The sequence below is a fragment of the Myzus persicae genome, unplaced genomic scaffold (genome assembly GCF_001856785.1).
Source record: "Myzus persicae strain clone G006 unplaced genomic scaffold, MPER_G0061.0, whole genome shotgun sequence".
NCBI lineage: Eukaryota > Metazoa > Arthropoda > Insecta > Hemiptera > Aphididae > Myzus > Myzus persicae.
Genome location: NW_019103315.1, coordinates 447,865 through 465,804, shown reverse-complemented (window position 1 = coordinate 465,804; position 17,940 = coordinate 447,865). Strand labels below are relative to the sequence as shown.

Genomic DNA, 17,940 nt, shown 5'->3' with positions numbered 1-17,940 from the left:
ATGCAGTGTGATTTGCCGGAAAACTTATCAATTTTTATCATGTTCTGTTCTGTGTCATGTGATATCACTAACGTATCACCATAGAACACAGATATAGATAAGACCATGCATAGCACGGACTAAGATCATGAACTAAGATATACTAATATGTAAATGATATTAGTAATAGTATCTATAAATGTTGATATTTTTAAATTTTTTATTAAGGAGAACGTTTTGCGTTCGTCAATCTTCAATTTTTTTTATGGGTTTTATATTTATGGAACTAGAATTTTTCTTGTGCTCATTTTTTGTACTGTCTGAATTAATTCTTCAATGATTTTGTTGTGAAATAGAAAAATCATATCCATTTTTAATTTTTTAATATTTCTTATTACCAACATTTTAGTATCTTTGAGTAGGTACCTTATATAAAAGTGTATTGAAATTTAATTTCAATTTAGTACTATTATTTAAGAGTGAATATTGGTTAAATATTTTTATAAAATAGACAAAAATGTCACAAGGGTATACTGAAGATTATAAAATGAAAAAATCTCCAGTGAAAAAGGTAGGTACAATATTTTATATATTAAATGTTAATATTCATTAGTTTACACAATTTTTAAACAATATAAATAATTCAATTAGATAAAAGATGATCGTAAGCAATTTGGTTCCAAACGATTGCCAATAGTTCTAGCCAAACGTGATGGGTCTATCGAAAGAATTCAAGAGCCTGAAAAGTGTCATTCTCAACCAACTATATTAATTAAACCTCGAGATACAGAAAATAGATCTTTGTCACCAACTCAGAAGTGCATTCCTCAAGCCATGTAAATATTTTTTTTTACTGATACACCAAATTAAAATGTGTTTTTATTCTTCAACATATTTTTCCGTTGCATTTGCTTAGAATAAAATCCAAAATTGCTCAACATTTACCAGACTAAACCAGTTAATAACTATCCCACATTACTTATCTGTAACTGGGATAATGAACCATACATTACAAATTGTATAGTCCATTCATAAGTACTGTTGAATTTTTTTTCACCGCGGTTGAGCCTAGCAAATTTTGAGCAAAGTAGGGAGGTGCCTAAGATTTAAATTAATAATGTTTTTTTTTTTAATCACCATCTATGTCTTATGTTAATAATTTAGTATTAAGAAGGAAGAACCTTATCAGCCATGCTTACAAAAATCAGGAAATGAAGGTACATTATTTACTTTGCTTTTATATGACTAAATAATAATCAAATATTATTAGAACAAGTACAACCTCAGACAGAAATGAAAGCCCCAGTTAAAGTGATTGATGATTATATGCAATTTATCAATGAAGGTTTAAGTAATTGTTTACTTGATCAGACGGATTTCTTAGTTATTGGTTGTCTGGGTTTACAAGGTGTTGGAAAATCTACACTTATGTCTGATATTGCAAACAAGTAAATTTTTTTCTTAATTATTTAAAAATATACAAATAAACAATTATTTTTAATTTTCAGACCAAATTTATTTGCTACTTCTACATCTGAATATCTAGAAACTACACAAAATTGTACCACTGGTATTGATGCATATATAACTAAAAACAGAATTATTTTATTAGATTGTCAGCCAATATTATCATCATCCGTTGCTTATTCAGCTAGCCATAAACGAATGGGTCAATCTATAGATCCATCAGGTTTACTAGTTGATAATGAAATGATTTCCTTGCAGTTGACTGCGTTTTTTTTATCAGTGTGTCATGTAGTGTTAGTGGTGCAAGATTGGTTTTTCGATCCCAATATATTTAAGTAAGTTAGTTATTTTACTAATTATTTGTTAAAATAATTATTTCATTGTATCTAGAATATTGCAAACAGCAGAAATGTTAAAACCGGCGATGCCTACTTCCCATCGCAATGAGGAATTGGTTGAATATTTTCCTCATATTGTATTTGTGCAAAACAAATCATTTTACTCTGATTTCAGTATCGAGCATATTAAAACTGTGCAAGTATGTATTAAATACCTGAACAGGTTTTGAATGAATTTAAAAAAAAAAAAATTTTAGCATGTTTATACACAATTATTTGCACGGTCTCGTCTTCATATCCAAAGTGGAGTCAGTATTGCAAATGGCAATGTTATAAGTGAACTAAACCCATTTAACTGTGGTGAACCAATAAATTTATTTGTCTTGGCGAACAGTGAAAAGGACAGTAACTCTGGTATGTTTTTAAAAATCAATATTTTATAATACTTTGTATTTATTAATTTGGTGTACCTATATTTTACATCTTGAAACTCAAGTTGTTGATGTTTAAATAAATATATTATCAATACACAATATGCCTTGTCCTATAAGATTATTAAAGATAAGTTTTTAGAGTTTATATTTTTGTATGGTGTATATATGGTGAAAAAGAAAATATTTAATTATATATTATAATATAATTACATTAAGACTTACTACTTAGTAGTAGTTAATAAGTATTGTATTTTTATCTAGAAAAGAATGGCTATCACAAAATGCATCCAGGTCAACCAATTTTAATGCAAGAATTTAGAAAACAACTACTAGGCTTACCGATATCACCTCTCACACACACCCAATTAACAGAAAAAACATGGTAAGTTTAAAAAAGTGTTGATACATTCAAAGGGCACTTTTGTTTAAAATAATATGATCTCATATGAAATCATATTTTTTTTTAAGGAATTGTTATTAATTTTTTTTTTATTTATATGCATACAATTTTATTACTGTGTAGTAATTTTTAACGCATGTTTAATTTTTTAAATTGTACTGTTCAAATAATTTTAAAAAATAATTTTGCTAGAAGATAAAATTTAAAAAAAAATATTAGAACTTATTACACATGATATAATTGTGTGAGGTATTTTTGACATTTGAAGATTAATTATTTAGTTGTTCGATTTATGATGAAAATTTTTTCAAACAGAAGGCTTGAAAAGTCAAAAATAAGATTCTTCATAAGTTTATCTTACAGATATTAAAAGTAATTCCATTTTGTTTGAAATAAGCATTTTAATTTTGATAAAAAAGTTTGATTTTTGTCGCATTAACTGTTGTAAATGAATACAAATATTTAAGAATGCTCATAACTTTAATGTTTTAACCAACGAGAGAACATGTTCTTCCTAAACGTTTGATTATTGAAAAGAGGTTAATTCACTCTAGAGTAAAAGCTGACAACACAAAATTGGAACTACTGAACTACAATTTTTATGTTGCCTTTTTGTAAGTAATAGGCCATCTCGCCAATGTCCTTTATAAATAAAATTTTTTTAGCAAAAATGTTTTCAATTTACTTATAATGACATTAATTCATTAATATAATTTTGCTAAAAACATGTTCTTATGCAATGATTTACCATCTGATTCTAAATTAACTCATTCAATACAGAGGTCAGAGACCAACAAAATGACAAGGTACACTTGAAACCTACTAAACACAATACAGCAGAGTTACTTTCGTAATTTTTTTACACTTTCAGACTGTACTTCTTCTATCTACTAGACCATTGGGTTGAGGATTGTGTAAAAAAAAGTTGCATACAATTTTTTTAACTCATAGTACTTTTATTTATGAATAAATTTAAATAGAAACCAAAATTAGTATTATTATTAAAAAACTATGATTCAAATAGTATCTAAAAAGTAGTTGTAACTTAGATATTGAATGTTTTCAATTATAACTACAAACTGCATATATAAAACATAACTTAATGTATAATGAACTTGTTTGTGTACCTTATGACTAAGATTTAATATTTTCACAGGTTTCACTATTGTGCCAAAGTATGGGATTTAATAAAAAAAAGTCAATTCTTTAATGAGTATAATAGACTTCATACATAATTTTTCATACAATTTAATGTTTTAATCTGAACATAATAAAAGTAATGACCAAAAAATGTAATGTATATATTAGTTACATAATAAAGTATTATTATTATAGTATGTTACAAAAAAATGTATTTTAATTTAAACCTTTATAGCTTTTAGCTTACGATTAAGCTCTTCAAATTTCAATACTTTTCTTATGAAGAAATCGCCATAACGATGAGCAACTTTGGTATCTGCTATGTGTATCATATCACGATCAATATAAAAGTCCAACTAGAATATGTAAATTTCCAAATTGTTATAAAAATATAAATTTTTAATAAAGTTAAGATAATGATCAAACCTCAGATCCTGAATGGAAGTATCCATCTAATCCAGATGCACCTTTATTCCATACAATATTCTTCATTTTGTGTTTAAAACACAATAAATGTTTAGTCAAATTTTCTTTATCATCGGTAGGTTCATTACTTTCATGTTGACCTTGTTGTCCTTGTGCCATGAATGTCACCAATTTATTGATTGGCAGGGTTGTGTATAATTTCAAATAACTGCAACAAGAAAAATGTATTTAGGAAATTAAATATATATTTTTAATATAAAGAAATAATAAATAAATAAAGTTGGCATAGGAAGAACCATATATTTGATCCTTTGTGATACCTGCGAATTGTAGGCAACATTTTTTGTTGTTTAACTTCAGACATAAAAACAGCAGTTTGATATTTTACTGCTTCCTTAACTGAATCTTCAGCTGGGTCCATTGACAAGAATTTAGGACAAGCCAGCTGGAAACAGTTTTCAAACTCTTGTAAATCACCATATTGCATTTTGAACATCCTGTCAGTATAGTTCTTTTCACGTAATACTTGCTGAATTGACTCATCAACACATTGTGGATGTAACACTAAACACATAGCTAATAATGTGTACATCTGATCAGTCTGTTTGTTAATCTAGAAAAAATATAAAAATACATTAAGAAATAACATAGTAAGTTAATATAGTGCTAGTCTTACTTGATCATTCTGATATGTGCGAGTTTGGAAGAGCTGTTTTGTTCTTTGTATATACAACAAAATTGAACTAAATGTACGAATCGCATCAGAATAACGACGCATCATCATGTAAGCAAATCCAACATAGTATGCTGTAGAAATGTGGCATGCTGGTACTGAACTATATGCGTTCTAAAAGTTATAATTATAATTTTATTAAATAAATTTATGTTTTAATAAATGTATAGCAGTATACCTTTTTATGCATATCAATGTTTTCCAAAACCTTAATGGCTAAATAATAATCTCCAAAAAGACTATGTAAGCGCAATAGTCCAATCATTGAATAATAACCCAACATTTTATATAAAGAATGACGGCCAAACTCTCCAGCTACAGAATCTGGATCTCCTCCACTTGCAGTAACTTCCAATTGTAGTTTGATATTAGATTTATTAATAAATGAATGCAGAACATTTAAAACCAACAAGACATTCCATACTTCATTGTTAGAAGCAAGCATATCAATTTCTTCTTGTGTTTTTCGACTACGAGACCGAAATTGAGTAAAGGATTGGAATTGATACACAAACTCATCAACAAGCTCCCATAACCATTGTTCAGGTAATTCTAATGGTACTGGAGTCTCACAAGCTGTAAATAATAATTTTACAAAAATATGTTATATTTAATAGTTTAAATAAACAAAATTGACTTACTAAAGATATAATTGAATAGATCACAGTAATTGTAAAATGATCCAAAACGTTGCTTTGTTGAAGGTCCATTTGGTACACGAGCAATAATATGTCGATAGTACAGTTCTTTGTACAGCATCAAGAAGGTCTAAAAATTATTTAATTGTAGACTATATGCATAATACTATGTAATAATAACTAAATTGTTAAGTACTTTATCATCGTCCATAATGGTACGGACTTCTTTATCACTAGGCCATGGAGCTTTGTCAAAAAATTGATCGGATAATTTTGGAAACCTTGATAACACAAATGCGTATACAATGTTAAAAACTGACATTGCATAGGAGAAATATCTAAACAATAAACTTACGTATTTTCATATAAATTTTGCATTTCATACACCATTCCTTCATTTATGGCATTCCTGAAGTACAGTAAAAATTTCTTGATAATGTCAGGCATTTTAGGCTCGTACGGATCGGCATCACTATATCTATCTTCATTATAGTTATTGTAGTAGGTATCACCTTCGTATTCCGTCTATAAGTATTAACAACAAAATAGTTTTAAAAAACGACATGAATTAAACGTAACAGAGTATTGATTTTCAAAATTTGTACCTGATCGTATTCCATAGCTTAAATGTTGTTCAGATCAACAACAAATGAATAGAATGTTAGGGTATGTCTATGAGAAAACAATCACAAAAATGAAAAAAAATCCTTAACTTAGAAATTCTATAAAATTTTAGAAGTTATAAAGGATAATCCTGAAGACCGTAAATTGTCAATTGACAACAAAACACTAAATATGCCTAACCTAAAAAAAATCGTCATGGATGCCGTGAGGGTGGTGTGATATTTTCTACCATGGTTGGAAACTTAGAAATGTTTGTGTTGTTGGTTGTTTGGCTGTTACCATTGTTGATGTGTGATTGTGATAAAAACTTGAATTACAAGCGAAGCATAAATGCATAATAAATGTCGGCAATCGGCATGCCTCTCAACTCGCCTACTGTGGATGTTTCCGAACTCTGAAGCTGACTGTTTGCCGACTCTGCTGGCAGTTTGCTATATTACTTGCAAATTTGCAACTTGTCTGTGCGGGCGACTACCGGCTTCAACTGTCTCACTGAATTACTAAATATTTTAGCTGCCCGGGTCCAATCCTGAGTTATAGTGAGTGAATTTGATTATCCATGAACGACTAATATATTACCGTGTACATTCAACATTTTTTTTTGTGATTTAATCTTCTACCTTCATAGTTTATTATTATAGGTGTTAGTAATGTTATTATACAATATTATACTTAAAAGGGTTCCACTCCTTATATTTCTAAGAACTTGTCGATAATGCTATCGCCAACAAATTATATCTATTTTGTCATAATATAACTGTAAAGTGTGTGATTTATTAATTATTCTATATATTTAATATAGGATAATATGTAAGTTCATTATTAAATTTCCATTGGTAAAGTTATGTTACTAGTCCAAAAATGTAAAAATCTTTTCCCTTTTCTCTTACATCTTTGGTCTAGGTATCTGAATTCTGCTATACTAAACTATCATTAAATATATTATAAGAAACTTTCATTAATCTAATGTCATTAAATCATTTGTAAGAACCTCCATTTTTTGGAGGTGTATATAAATCATGAAGATTAATTAACAGTAATGGCAAAAGTAACAAAATAGTTCCCGTCACTTATTTGGCCATTTTTTTGTTCTACTTATTTTTTTTGGAGATTTGACTTCTAATGTGTATAATCTATTTGATAAGTTCTTAACACAATATGTAATAATATCGATTTTAATGTACTTCAGTCTGTAGTATGGGTTCTATACATTTAATGCTCGATTTAATGTATATGAAATGAATTGTATCAGTAAGACTTGATAATCAGTCTTTTCAATTAATAATACTAAATAAAATATATTTATAGGCTTTAAACTTGAAAAACATTGCTACTAATAAATTGTATTTTTATGACTAAATTATAGAAGAAGAAGTATCTTATAATTATTTGGAGCCATGGCACTTCCATCAACTTACAAACAAATAGCCATAAATCAACAGTCTCCTGCTCGTAAGTGTTTAATTAAATTGATATCTACCTTTATTTTAATCAAATACATAATAATTTAATGCATATTATATTATGTAGTGAAAATTGTTTTTATATTTAATTGTTATTATTAGCCTATATTTAAATTTTTTACATATGTAGGTAGATTGTAGATAGGTACTTGGTTATAAAATTAATACTGGAATATTATCATAATTATTCCAACATTTTTGTATACACTATACAGTGTATGAAAATTCATTAATTTATTTGAATAAAAAAATATTTAGGAGACATACAATGCTAACATTATTAGTATTCAATTTTTTTGTTTGTCATAATGGTAATCTATGATATGTATTTCATAATCTGAAACTAAAACATTCGATTAGTTTCTAATATTTTTTTATGTAACAACTACTTACGATTTTACTGATCACCTATTGCTATAAAAATATCATTTAATATTTATTTTTAAAAAGCTGTAGAAAGGTACGCCTTTGCATTATGAAGTTATATATTAGGCCCATTTCACATAAATGAGTATTGTACAGGCGCTTTTCAGTTACATTGGTTTAATTCATATGATGTATAATTATTCATATAACTCTAATGATGGCACTTTTTACTTACGATATGGTGCATATGAACTTAATCAATGTAAACCAAAAACACATGTACAATATTTCGTGTATGAGACACATCCATGTAAAGTGGCCCTTACAATTTCCATTTACAAATCTTAAGTTTATCATAATTTATTTTACTAATAAACATAATATGAACAATAGAAAATATTAGAATTGTATGCATGTCAAAATAATGTGATTGCTTTTTAAAGAATTGCCCTATATTTATTTTATGTTTATAAAAACTTGATAAAAAAAACATTTTTTTTTAGCATGATTATAATACAAAAAAATAGCTTCATTCAGGTTTGGTCACACAATATTTTAAGTTAATAAATTATGGAAGCTATAAATTTGATTTCTTGACTCATTCAGTCAAAAAATTAGTTTACTGTTAGAAACTTTGTATTATATAGTTGGCTGCTCTAGCTTTTTCAGCAATTCTGGAAGTAGATATAATTTAGAATCTAAATTTACAGAGTTAAATTATCAACTTATAACGCATCAAAGTATATGATGAACCACTAAGACCATATGCCTGAATTTACAAAAATCTAATGATCAACACCTGGTTTTACCAAGTCTGATGAAAAGCTGTATAATATCAGATACTGATAGCATAAAATCAAAATATATATTGTTTTTATTTTTCCTAGAAGGACAGTATTAACAGAAATCATAATTCTAAAAGTTCCAAAAAATAATGATATTCTATTAAATTGGCCAGGCTTTGATTATATTATGTTAAACATTTTTATAGATTCTATAATTGAGTCTGCAATTTTGCATGTATTAGTCTTATTCTACTTTTAGTTAGATTTTTTTTAAATTCTTGGATTTGAGCTTGTAAAATGTGTGCCCACAGGTGCTCCAGTCACATTCAACATTTTGAAAGGTAAATTGTATACGTTATTAATTATTTTCTAAAGCCACATAAAGTTTAAGATGCACTCATTTTTGCACACATGCCAAAAATCACAATATTTACAAAAATATTTTTCACAATTATTTTTGGTATTTAAAGAGTACCCACAATTAAATCTTCATTTTTCAAAATATTAATTATATATGTTCACATATGTGTACAAGGTTTTTAAATTATACCTAATATTAATTAGCTATACCCACCTAAAAGTGTCTTGTTTTTATTTCTTTAATAAATTTAATTATTTAGCATGCTAAAATATACTGACATTTATAAATATCTTGATATTTAAAAATATTGATTGATATGTTTAATAGAATTTGAAATTGTAAAAAAAAAACACTAGTATGAATATTGATTAGTTTAATTAAAAAAATATTTAATGTTTAAAGTAATAGTTTTTTTGTTGTATTTTTTTCCAAAAGCCTTGTATAACTATGTTTTATTTTATAAATGTATACAGCTAATATATTCAACATTTTTTTGTGGCAAGAAGTATGGTGGTGGATATAAATCAGTGCACGATAAAAAATTTAAGTTTTTAAAGGACTATTTGGCTTTAATTTTAATTATTTTAATAAACATGTTTAATAAGGGTTTATACTTTTTATTGCATAAAATAATTAAAATCTAAACTCTAAATGATCTTCTTTTCTTTATTTTACATTTAATTCAAGTATTTTATTTTATTCTTCTTTGTAATTAATGTGAGCAAAAATAATGTTTTAAAATGAACTATTAGTGAGGATGTTTTACCTCAAAACCAATAATACAATGTGTGAATAGTTTCCTAATTTTTTCAGCGACTAAAACGGGATCCTATCAAAATGGTTAGTAAGTCTTATTTACTTATTTAATTTATTCTGTTACTAATATGCATGACCTTTCTTAGATACTTATACTTAGATAGAAAAGTAGGTTAACACTTATAAATATTTCTTTTAAATTGGTTAGAAACAAGTGATATTGAAAAAATATATATATGAATCAACTTTAATTATAAATATTCTTTTCAAACAAAATTGTTACTTAATAATATTGTACATAGTTGAAAATATTTTTCAAGTATCACTTGTTATTCATTGTGCTTTATGTATTAAGAACTAACCAGAGTACTAGACTTTTTAATTAAAAGCAGTTTTTTTATAACTATGTTATCAGCATGTAATCGCGTGCACGACTATGTTATTTGTAATAATATGTCAATTATTTCCATCTTAGAGGCTTAGAATCATTAGTTCAGCATTAGTTTTTTTTATAAATTACATAATTTTTAACACATAGTAAAAGTCTTACATGAAATGTTAAATTAATATGATTTTAATGATTTTATTCATTGTTCACTATTTTTTACATTCACATAATAAATTGAAAAAATTGTTTTTTATCTTAACAATTACAATTTAATTAAACCTTCTGTACTAAAATGTAACTTTTTTTGGTGTAAGTGTCTTTAGCAATAATGATTTGAATTAAATTAAATTTTTTTTAAATTGTATCACGACTAAAAAAAAGTATATTTTCCTTTTTATTGGTGTAAACATTATATTATACCTAATGGTTTTTATTTTTGCATCAACTCTGAGGTCTTAAGCTAAATTAATTATTTATCTAAACAAATTGTAAATATTATAATTTGTGTCAGTGATTTATTTATGAATAACAATGTATTGTTTATCAAATTAAAAGTTAACTGGTCAAGTTTTAATAAATAAATAAATAGATTATATAACATATTACCTATATTACAGAACGTTTAAGACCGGGTGGAAGTTCCAGCCAATTATCTGGATCTGTAAGTATTAGACTATTTAGTATAAGATATTGTTAGATAAATACATTGTGCACTAAAGGCAAATTTCAGAAAAATAGAACTCTCTATAATTTGTTAAAAAATCATTGTTTTTGTACCATTTTTACAATAAATTATATGAAAAGAAAAAAAAGACTGCCCTCAAGGAGGGAGTTCTTTCTTCACAAGTTGGGCACCAAAAAATGTATGGTCAATAAGTTGATAAGTTAAATAAAAATTTGATTAACAAATTAACTTTTATTTATTGGATAGATGTTACTTAAATTTGTTTGAAAGATAAATCAATCAAAAATAAAATTATAATTGGAGTAATAAGTGTAATTAAAAAACATAGACAGTTGTATAATTTGTATTAAAAATATTATGATCTTTAATAGTTATGTATTTAATAGTCAACTCACTATATTACTTAATGTTATTTTAATTTAAAATATGTTTAAATTTGTTTATACAATTTTAATATGTATGAAATAATTTTTTTTTTCTTGTAATTTAAAAACAAAAAACAGTATACTTGAAATTTTTCTTCTATCAGTTTCTATACACGATGAAAAATTACAGTCCTTTATAAATTGTTATAATAGCAGTTAAAATGTATTAAAGATGTGATAGATTCATTTTTTCTGAGCAATACAGTTATAAATATGACAAATTTCATCAAAATCTCTAAAATTTGGTAAATTATAAAGTAGTAAAAAATGTATAACATTTTGAAGTTTTCTTTACTTGATATTTAAATGCACGAGTTAAATAAAATAAATAAATATTAATTTAATTCAATGTTTACTCACAGAAAGATCAAAATCAAAGTCCATTCATTCCAAATAGCCATGGAAATCCAGCATTTCACCCACAAAAAATATCAAAAGCTGCTGTAAGCAATTTCCTCATTTCCTAACATAGTTTTTTTCATTAATGTATTGCATATATTAATAATTTTAAAGGCGGATGCTCGTGGTATTAAACCTCCCAAACCACCGGAAAAACCTCTTATGCCATACATGCGATACAGTCGTAAAGTTTGGGATCAAGTAAAGGCAGGTAACCCTGATTTGAAGTTATGGGAAATTGGTAAAATTATTGGACAAATGTGGAGGGATCTTCCAGATGATAACAAACAAGAATACATTGATGATTATGAATCAGAAAAGGTAATAAATAATTGTTAAGATTCTATTTTAAATCTTAATAACTTATTTTTAATATTTATATATTTAAGTTAACCTATGAAAAAGCTATGAAGTTATATCATACTTCGCCAGCCTATTTAGCCTATCTACAAGCAAAGAATAAAGGTAAATTGAATCAAGTAGAAGATAGAGAACCACATGAAAGATCAACAGGAGGTGGTAAACAAGCTGCAGCAGACCGAAGAATTGAAATACAACCGGCTGAAGATGAAGAAGGTACTTTCAAATAATTTAAAATTTTTGATTTAATTATTTAGTAGTATTATTGAATGTTTACTTATACATTATTATTTTAATATTTTAGATCAAGATGATGGATTCAGTGTTAAGCACGTAGCTTATGCTAGATATATAAGAAATCATAGATTGATTAATGAAATATTTTCTGATAGTGTCGTCCCTGATGTTCGTTCCGTGGTCACTACTGCCCGTATGCAAGTTCTAAAGAGACAGGTTCAAAGCTTAACTATGCATCAGGTATTAAATTATTAACAAATAACTAATAACATTGACTTTTAATTATTGATTTATAATTGTAGAAAAAATTGGAAGCAGAATTACAACAAATTGAAGAAAAATTTGATACTAAAAAAAGAAAATTTATCGAATGTAGTGACACATTCCAACAAGAACTGAAAAAAGTATTATTAATATATTATTTTTAATTGCGTAATACGCATATTGATTAATTATTGACCCTCAGTGGTGTATTTATGGTAGATAACAAAACAATAATACATACACCATTGTTATAACAATATAATTCTAAATGTAAATTTATAATATTTTTTATACATTTTTTAAGCACTGTGTTCAAGCAGTATCAGAGGAAGCATTTCAAAAAATGGTAGAACGCCAGGTTGAGATATTGCAAAAAGAACGAACTAAAACTGTATGCCCACCAGGACCCCCTGAAGAATTTTCTAAAGTACATTGTGAACAGCAATTAGAACAAAATGGAGCTGTACAATCTGTTGAGGAAGATACTTCATCGTGTGTGGTTGCTTCTAGTACCACTGATGATAGTTCAAATATGGAAGTTGAGGTAAAATATTGAAATATTATTATCTTAATTAACTTAGCTCATTTTAGATTCTGAGAGACATGTATTGATTTTACAATGAGATATATATTTTTATATTTGTTTTCTGTTTATAATCTTGGGAAGTTAAAAATTTTCAACTTGAATGGTTGGTTTCTGGTTGCAAATTGGATATAGTTGGTACTTAGGGGAATAAAAATAATTCATTGTACTTTTCAGTCACCAGGAAAACAAAAAAAAAATGAAGAAAGTACAATAATTTATATACAAATACAATTTTCTTATTTTGTTGTAATTCGAAAACAAACTTCAAAACTTAAAAAGTTTGCCAAATGCTTATAATTTGCATTTTTTATACTTTGTGTAATTTTCAAATAATTAAATTTCTTTTGAGCTATCTTGACATTTTTGATCTTTTTTTTTTATAACTATTGATGATCTAATTTCTGCTATGTAAATTTAATACATGGTTTTTCATAAGTTGTTATTATAGCTATTTAATAACATTAAATATAATTAGACAAGATTTTTTTATAAACATTTGATGTTAAATTGATGTGTATGAAATGTGAATAATAATTAATAGCTAGATTATTAATCAAACATTCAAACATTATTTAATTACTTCAAAAATCCTTGAATGGCAAATTGTTAACTCTGTCTATTGAATCATTGTACATCATTCCTGATTACATTGAATTAATTTATGCCCATCTATATATTGTGTCTTAATGTCTTCTCTAATATATTAATTGTTATTAACAGAAATTATGTTATTTTTAGAATAACAAAATCAACAAATAACTGTCTTTAAAAAACGATTATTTCTTTGAGACAGGCATGGTTAATGTGTATGAGTTATTAGTATTATTAATTATTTAATATATATATATATATTATTTTTTTTTAGTCTGGTATAACTTCGGACAGTTCATCAAAATCTGAACAACTTGTATCAGAAACTAGGGAAAATGGAGAAATTACAACTTCTCCACCACAACCTTCGCATCAACCTCAATTATTGAAAGAACAGCAGCCAGCTCAAACTCAATCACAACAAGCTCCACAATTCCAAGCACAGTCACAATTTCATCAGCAATTAGCTCAAACACAACCTCTGCAGCCTCAGCCTTCTCAACAATCTCTACAATCGCCTCAACAACAACTTATACAGCCACAGCCTTCATTACAACAATTGCCGCAAGCACAGTCTTCATTACAGCAATTGCCACAAGCACAGTCTACATTACAGCAATTGCCACAAGCACAGTCTACATTACAGCAATTGCCACAAGCACAGTCTACATTACAACAGTTGCCACAAACACAGCCATCGTTACAACAATTGCCACAAGCACAGTCTTCGTTACAGCAATTGCCACAAGCACAGCTATCGTTACAACAATTGCCACAAGCACAACCTTCATTACAGCAATTGCCACAAACACAGCCTTCAATACAGCAATTGCCACAAGCACAACCTTCATTACAGCAATTGCCACAGGCTCAGCCGGATATACAACAACTAATGCAGCCACAGAGTTCGTTTCAACAATTACCACAGCAACAAACCCCAGAACAAGTCTCTCCGCAGTCTCAACAACAACACTCTCCTCAACCACAGTTGCAGTCACTGAATCATCATCAACAACAACCTTTGCAGTCAAATGTACTACAGCCACAAACTCCACAGCAACAGTCTTTACAGCCACAACCTTCTCAACAACAGCCTTTGCAACCAAATTCTCCTCAGCAACAACATTTGCAGCCAAGTTCTCCTCAACAACAACCTTTGCAGTTACATACTCCACAGCAACAACCTGTACAGCCACATACTCCACAGCAACAACCTATACAGCCACATGTTCCTCAGCAACAGTCATTACAACCAAATCCTCCACAACAACAGCCTTTACAGCCAAATCCTCCACAACAACAGCCTTTACAGCCAAATCCTCCTCAACAACAACAGTCTTTACAGCCAAATCCTCCTCAACAACAACCTTTGCAGTCAAATGTTCCGCAGCAACAGCTTTTACAACCACATCCGCCTCAACAACAGCCTTTACAACCACATCCTCCCCAACAACATCCTTCACTGCCACATAATCCCCAGCAAAATTCTTTACAGACTCAACTTCAACAGCAGCCACTAACTCCACAACAACAGCCTTCCGTACAACCTCCATCAATTCAAACACCTCCGCAACAACAATCTCCACAGCCACAGGCACAACAATTACCCTCCCCGCAGATACAACAATTGCAGTCTTCACTTCCTCAACAATTACAAACTCAACAGACTCAAGTGCAAATATCACAACCGCCTCCACCACAGCCTCAATTGCAACCAACACAATCTCAACTGCAACCACCACAATCTCAACCACAGCCCCCTCCAGTCATGGTGCCGCCACCACCTTCTATTCCACCAGCATTAGGATCAGACTCACCTTCAAATGTTGTTTCATCAACTACAGAATCACCGCCAAAATTACCCGAACCTAAAGCTTATTCTGCTCCTTCAACTCAACAATACCCAGCATTATCACAGTCTTACACTCAAGTGCCTTCATTTCAACTTTCGCAGAACTCTCAAGTTAATGTTCCAAATGTATATTCACCAAATCAAGCTCCTTCAAATGCTGCTCCTCCACAACATCCACATTCAGGTATGATGCAGCCGCCTCAAATTCCCCCTCCTTCTCAAGGCGCACCATCGTCAACTCCATCAACTGGATTTCCTCCATATCCACAACAGCAACCTTATTCATCTCAAGCAATGCCACCCAGGCCTTACACATACCCTCCACAACCATATCCTCAGTATACACCCCATCCATACTATCATCAAGCGCCTTATCAACAATATCCGCCGCCACCTCCACGTGTAGCATATCCTCAACAAATAGGTACTGTTAATCAAGATGCAAATCAACCACCGCTTGAAAATATGTATAATGCACCTTCAATGTCTGGTCCATCTGAAAAACCAAATGATGAAAATAAGCAATTAATTGACGAAGTGAAATCTACTGAACCAAACACAGGTAATTGAGCATGATGTCTTAGGTATCACAAAAGTTAAATAAAATCATGACTTTAACATGCTTATAAATAAATTACCAAATTTTTTAAACTTAACCATGTTAACATCTATGTATGGATTATATGTATTAAAATAATTGTGCATTATTTATAAATTATAATTAACAATCAAACTAACTTTCTATTGCTATTTCAAAGTAAATACAGTTTTGTTATTCTATTTTCAAACTACTGTAGTAAAGTTTTTTTTATTACAATTATTTGAAATATAATCTATATCTTATCCGACTTATCCCTACCATAAACATTAAACATTTAATATTATTACATTTTGTTTTTGCATACCCATCGTATATTGTATATTTGGTATGTTAAACATACTTAATAAAAACTGCAAGCATTCTTCTTTAGGTTAAATGTTTATATCAATTAGTGAAATCTTTAAAAGAGTAATGTGTTATAATGCTTAAACACATGTTACAGTATTCTAAGAAAAATGTTAGGGTTAAATAAAATATATTATTTTAGTGAATGCAGTTAAGAAATGTTGGGATAGAATAGTTGGTTTCAACACAATTAAAGTTTGAACTAAAATATTACAAAATTATGATGATATCCTTTATAATAAGTAATATTACGTTATTACCTCTTTCCATGAATATACATTAATTTGGCTATTGATATTTTTACCCAGAAAAGCTGTAAATATCTATGTTGATTTTCAGCTAAATTCATCTTCAAACATGAATTGTTGATTTTGACTAAATTATAGGATTATATTAGATATGATTTGTATTTTCCTCAGAAATAAAAGAAGATAATATTTTACCATAATTCCCCTCTAGTGAATTATAGTTTAATTAATTGTAAAAATCTATTTAATTTTTAACTATTTTTTATTATTACATTTATTTGTCAATAGCACATGAAAAACTGGCTGAACAAGAAGAAACAGTTCCGCCCCAACCATCTTCAGCAAAACTCGATGAAGTTTCACAATAATATATTTATAAATGTTAAATTTTTTTTTATTATATTTCATTATGAATCTATTGTGCTAAGTTTAAAAAAAAGGACTAGAATTTGTATCATACTACAATATTGAAAGAATATTAATTTTAAAATGATTTAATCAGATTATTTACAGAAAAACATTTTTTAGATTTAGAATATACTATGGGCAATGGTTTTAATTAACAAAATCTTGTTTTATTTTTCCCTCAACTTATGAGCTATCTGAGTTTTTCATTATATTGGTAACATAATTTGTGTAGCCTGATTATTTTGTAATTTCAAATAATGTATTTAAAAAAATATATTTACTGTATACAATTGTTTCTAATTAAAACAAAAGTGAAATTATGTTCGGTCTCTTTTCTAATTAAACATTTTGTGTATAATAAGCATATAATTCTCAGTTTTTGGCAGGAATACAAATTTATTATAAGTGAGCTGAATAAGTTACAAGCATTTACATATATGCAATATAAAAATAAAATATATTATTATAATAGAAAATAGTATTTAATTAAGTGTATAAGATAATAACTTATATTAAGCAGGGGTAATAGTAAATTACCATTTTTTAAGTATATTTAAGTTGTAATTAATCATCAGAAAATATATATTTTAAGTTAACAAACAAAAATATGAATAAGTGAATACAAAAATAATTATATAAAA

General features: G+C 27.9%; 3 protein-coding genes across 5 annotated transcripts; 2 read left to right on the top strand and 1 right to left on the bottom strand.

Annotated features, from left to right (window-relative positions):
* Positions 1-630: 630 nt before the first annotated feature.
* LOC111034257 (protein SMG9) lies at positions 631-3,884 on the top strand. The gene is given in 9 exon segments (XM_022315384.1): positions 631-659; positions 662-815; positions 1,144-1,196; positions 1,250-1,427; positions 1,488-1,781; positions 1,837-1,984; positions 2,042-2,198; positions 2,480-2,600; positions 3,775-3,884. Coding segments are annotated over 9 exon segments (1,206 nt in total). The 5' UTR covers positions 631-637; the 3' UTR covers positions 3,854-3,884.
* On the bottom strand, positions 3,660-6,175 carry LOC111034256 (eukaryotic translation initiation factor 3 subunit L). Its single transcript, XM_022315383.1, has 9 exons — positions 6,161-6,175; positions 5,911-6,080; positions 5,752-5,836; positions 5,559-5,685; positions 5,096-5,493; positions 4,861-5,031; positions 4,505-4,797; positions 4,185-4,392; positions 3,660-4,114 (listed from the first exon to the last, which is right to left on the bottom strand). The coding sequence occupies exons 1-9, from the start codon at positions 6,173-6,175 to the stop codon at positions 3,980-3,982; spliced, it is 1,602 nt and encodes a 533-aa protein (XP_022171075.1). The 3' UTR covers positions 3,660-3,979.
* A 392-nt stretch (positions 6,176-6,567) lies between these two features.
* LOC111034251 (mediator of RNA polymerase II transcription subunit 15) lies at positions 6,568-17,619 on the top strand. Of its 3 annotated transcripts, XM_022315376.1 has the most exons (13): positions 6,568-6,718; positions 7,546-7,631; positions 9,105-9,134; positions 9,968-9,994; positions 10,916-10,959; positions 11,771-11,851; positions 11,922-12,128; positions 12,197-12,383; positions 12,472-12,644; positions 12,707-12,808; positions 12,973-13,212; positions 14,120-16,259; positions 17,180-17,619. In XM_022315376.1, exons 2-13 carry the CDS (start codon positions 7,577-7,579, stop codon positions 17,257-17,259), a joined length of 3,366 nt encoding a protein of 1,121 aa, XP_022171068.1. In that variant the 5' UTR covers positions 6,568-6,718; positions 7,546-7,576; the 3' UTR covers positions 17,260-17,619. The 3 variants fall into 3 exon arrangements, with proteins under 3 accessions (XP_022171068.1, XP_022171069.1, XP_022171070.1); XM_022315377.1 differs by lacking the exon at positions 9,968-9,994 and having other exon boundaries at positions 6,605-6,718; positions 17,180-17,291; XM_022315378.1 differs by lacking the exons at positions 9,105-9,134; positions 9,968-9,994 and having other exon boundaries at positions 6,605-6,718; positions 17,180-17,291.
* The last annotated feature ends 321 nt before the right edge of the window (positions 17,620-17,940 follow it).

Bases quoted from the DNA above. Each gene is read 5' to 3' on its own strand.
- LOC111034251 (XM_022315376.1), top strand. From the start codon at position 7,577: ATGGCACTTCCATCAACTTACAAACAAATAGCCATAAATCAACAGTCT. The intron at 12,129-12,196 runs GTAATAAATAAT...TATATATTTAAG, and splicing joins ATGATTATGAATCAGAAAAG to TTAACCTATGAAAAAGCTAT. The intron at 12,645-12,706 runs GTATTAAATTAT...TTATAATTGTAG, and splicing joins AAAGCTTAACTATGCATCAG to AAAAAATTGGAAGCAGAATT.
- LOC111034256 (XM_022315383.1), bottom strand. The intron at 5,837-5,910 runs GTAAGTTTATTG...TGTGTTATCAAG, and splicing joins CAAAATTTATATGAAAATAC to GTTTCCAAAATTATCCGATC. The intron at 4,798-4,860 runs GTAAGACTAGCA...TATTTTTTCTAG, and splicing joins GCACATATCAGAATGATCAA to ATTAACAAACAGACTGATCA.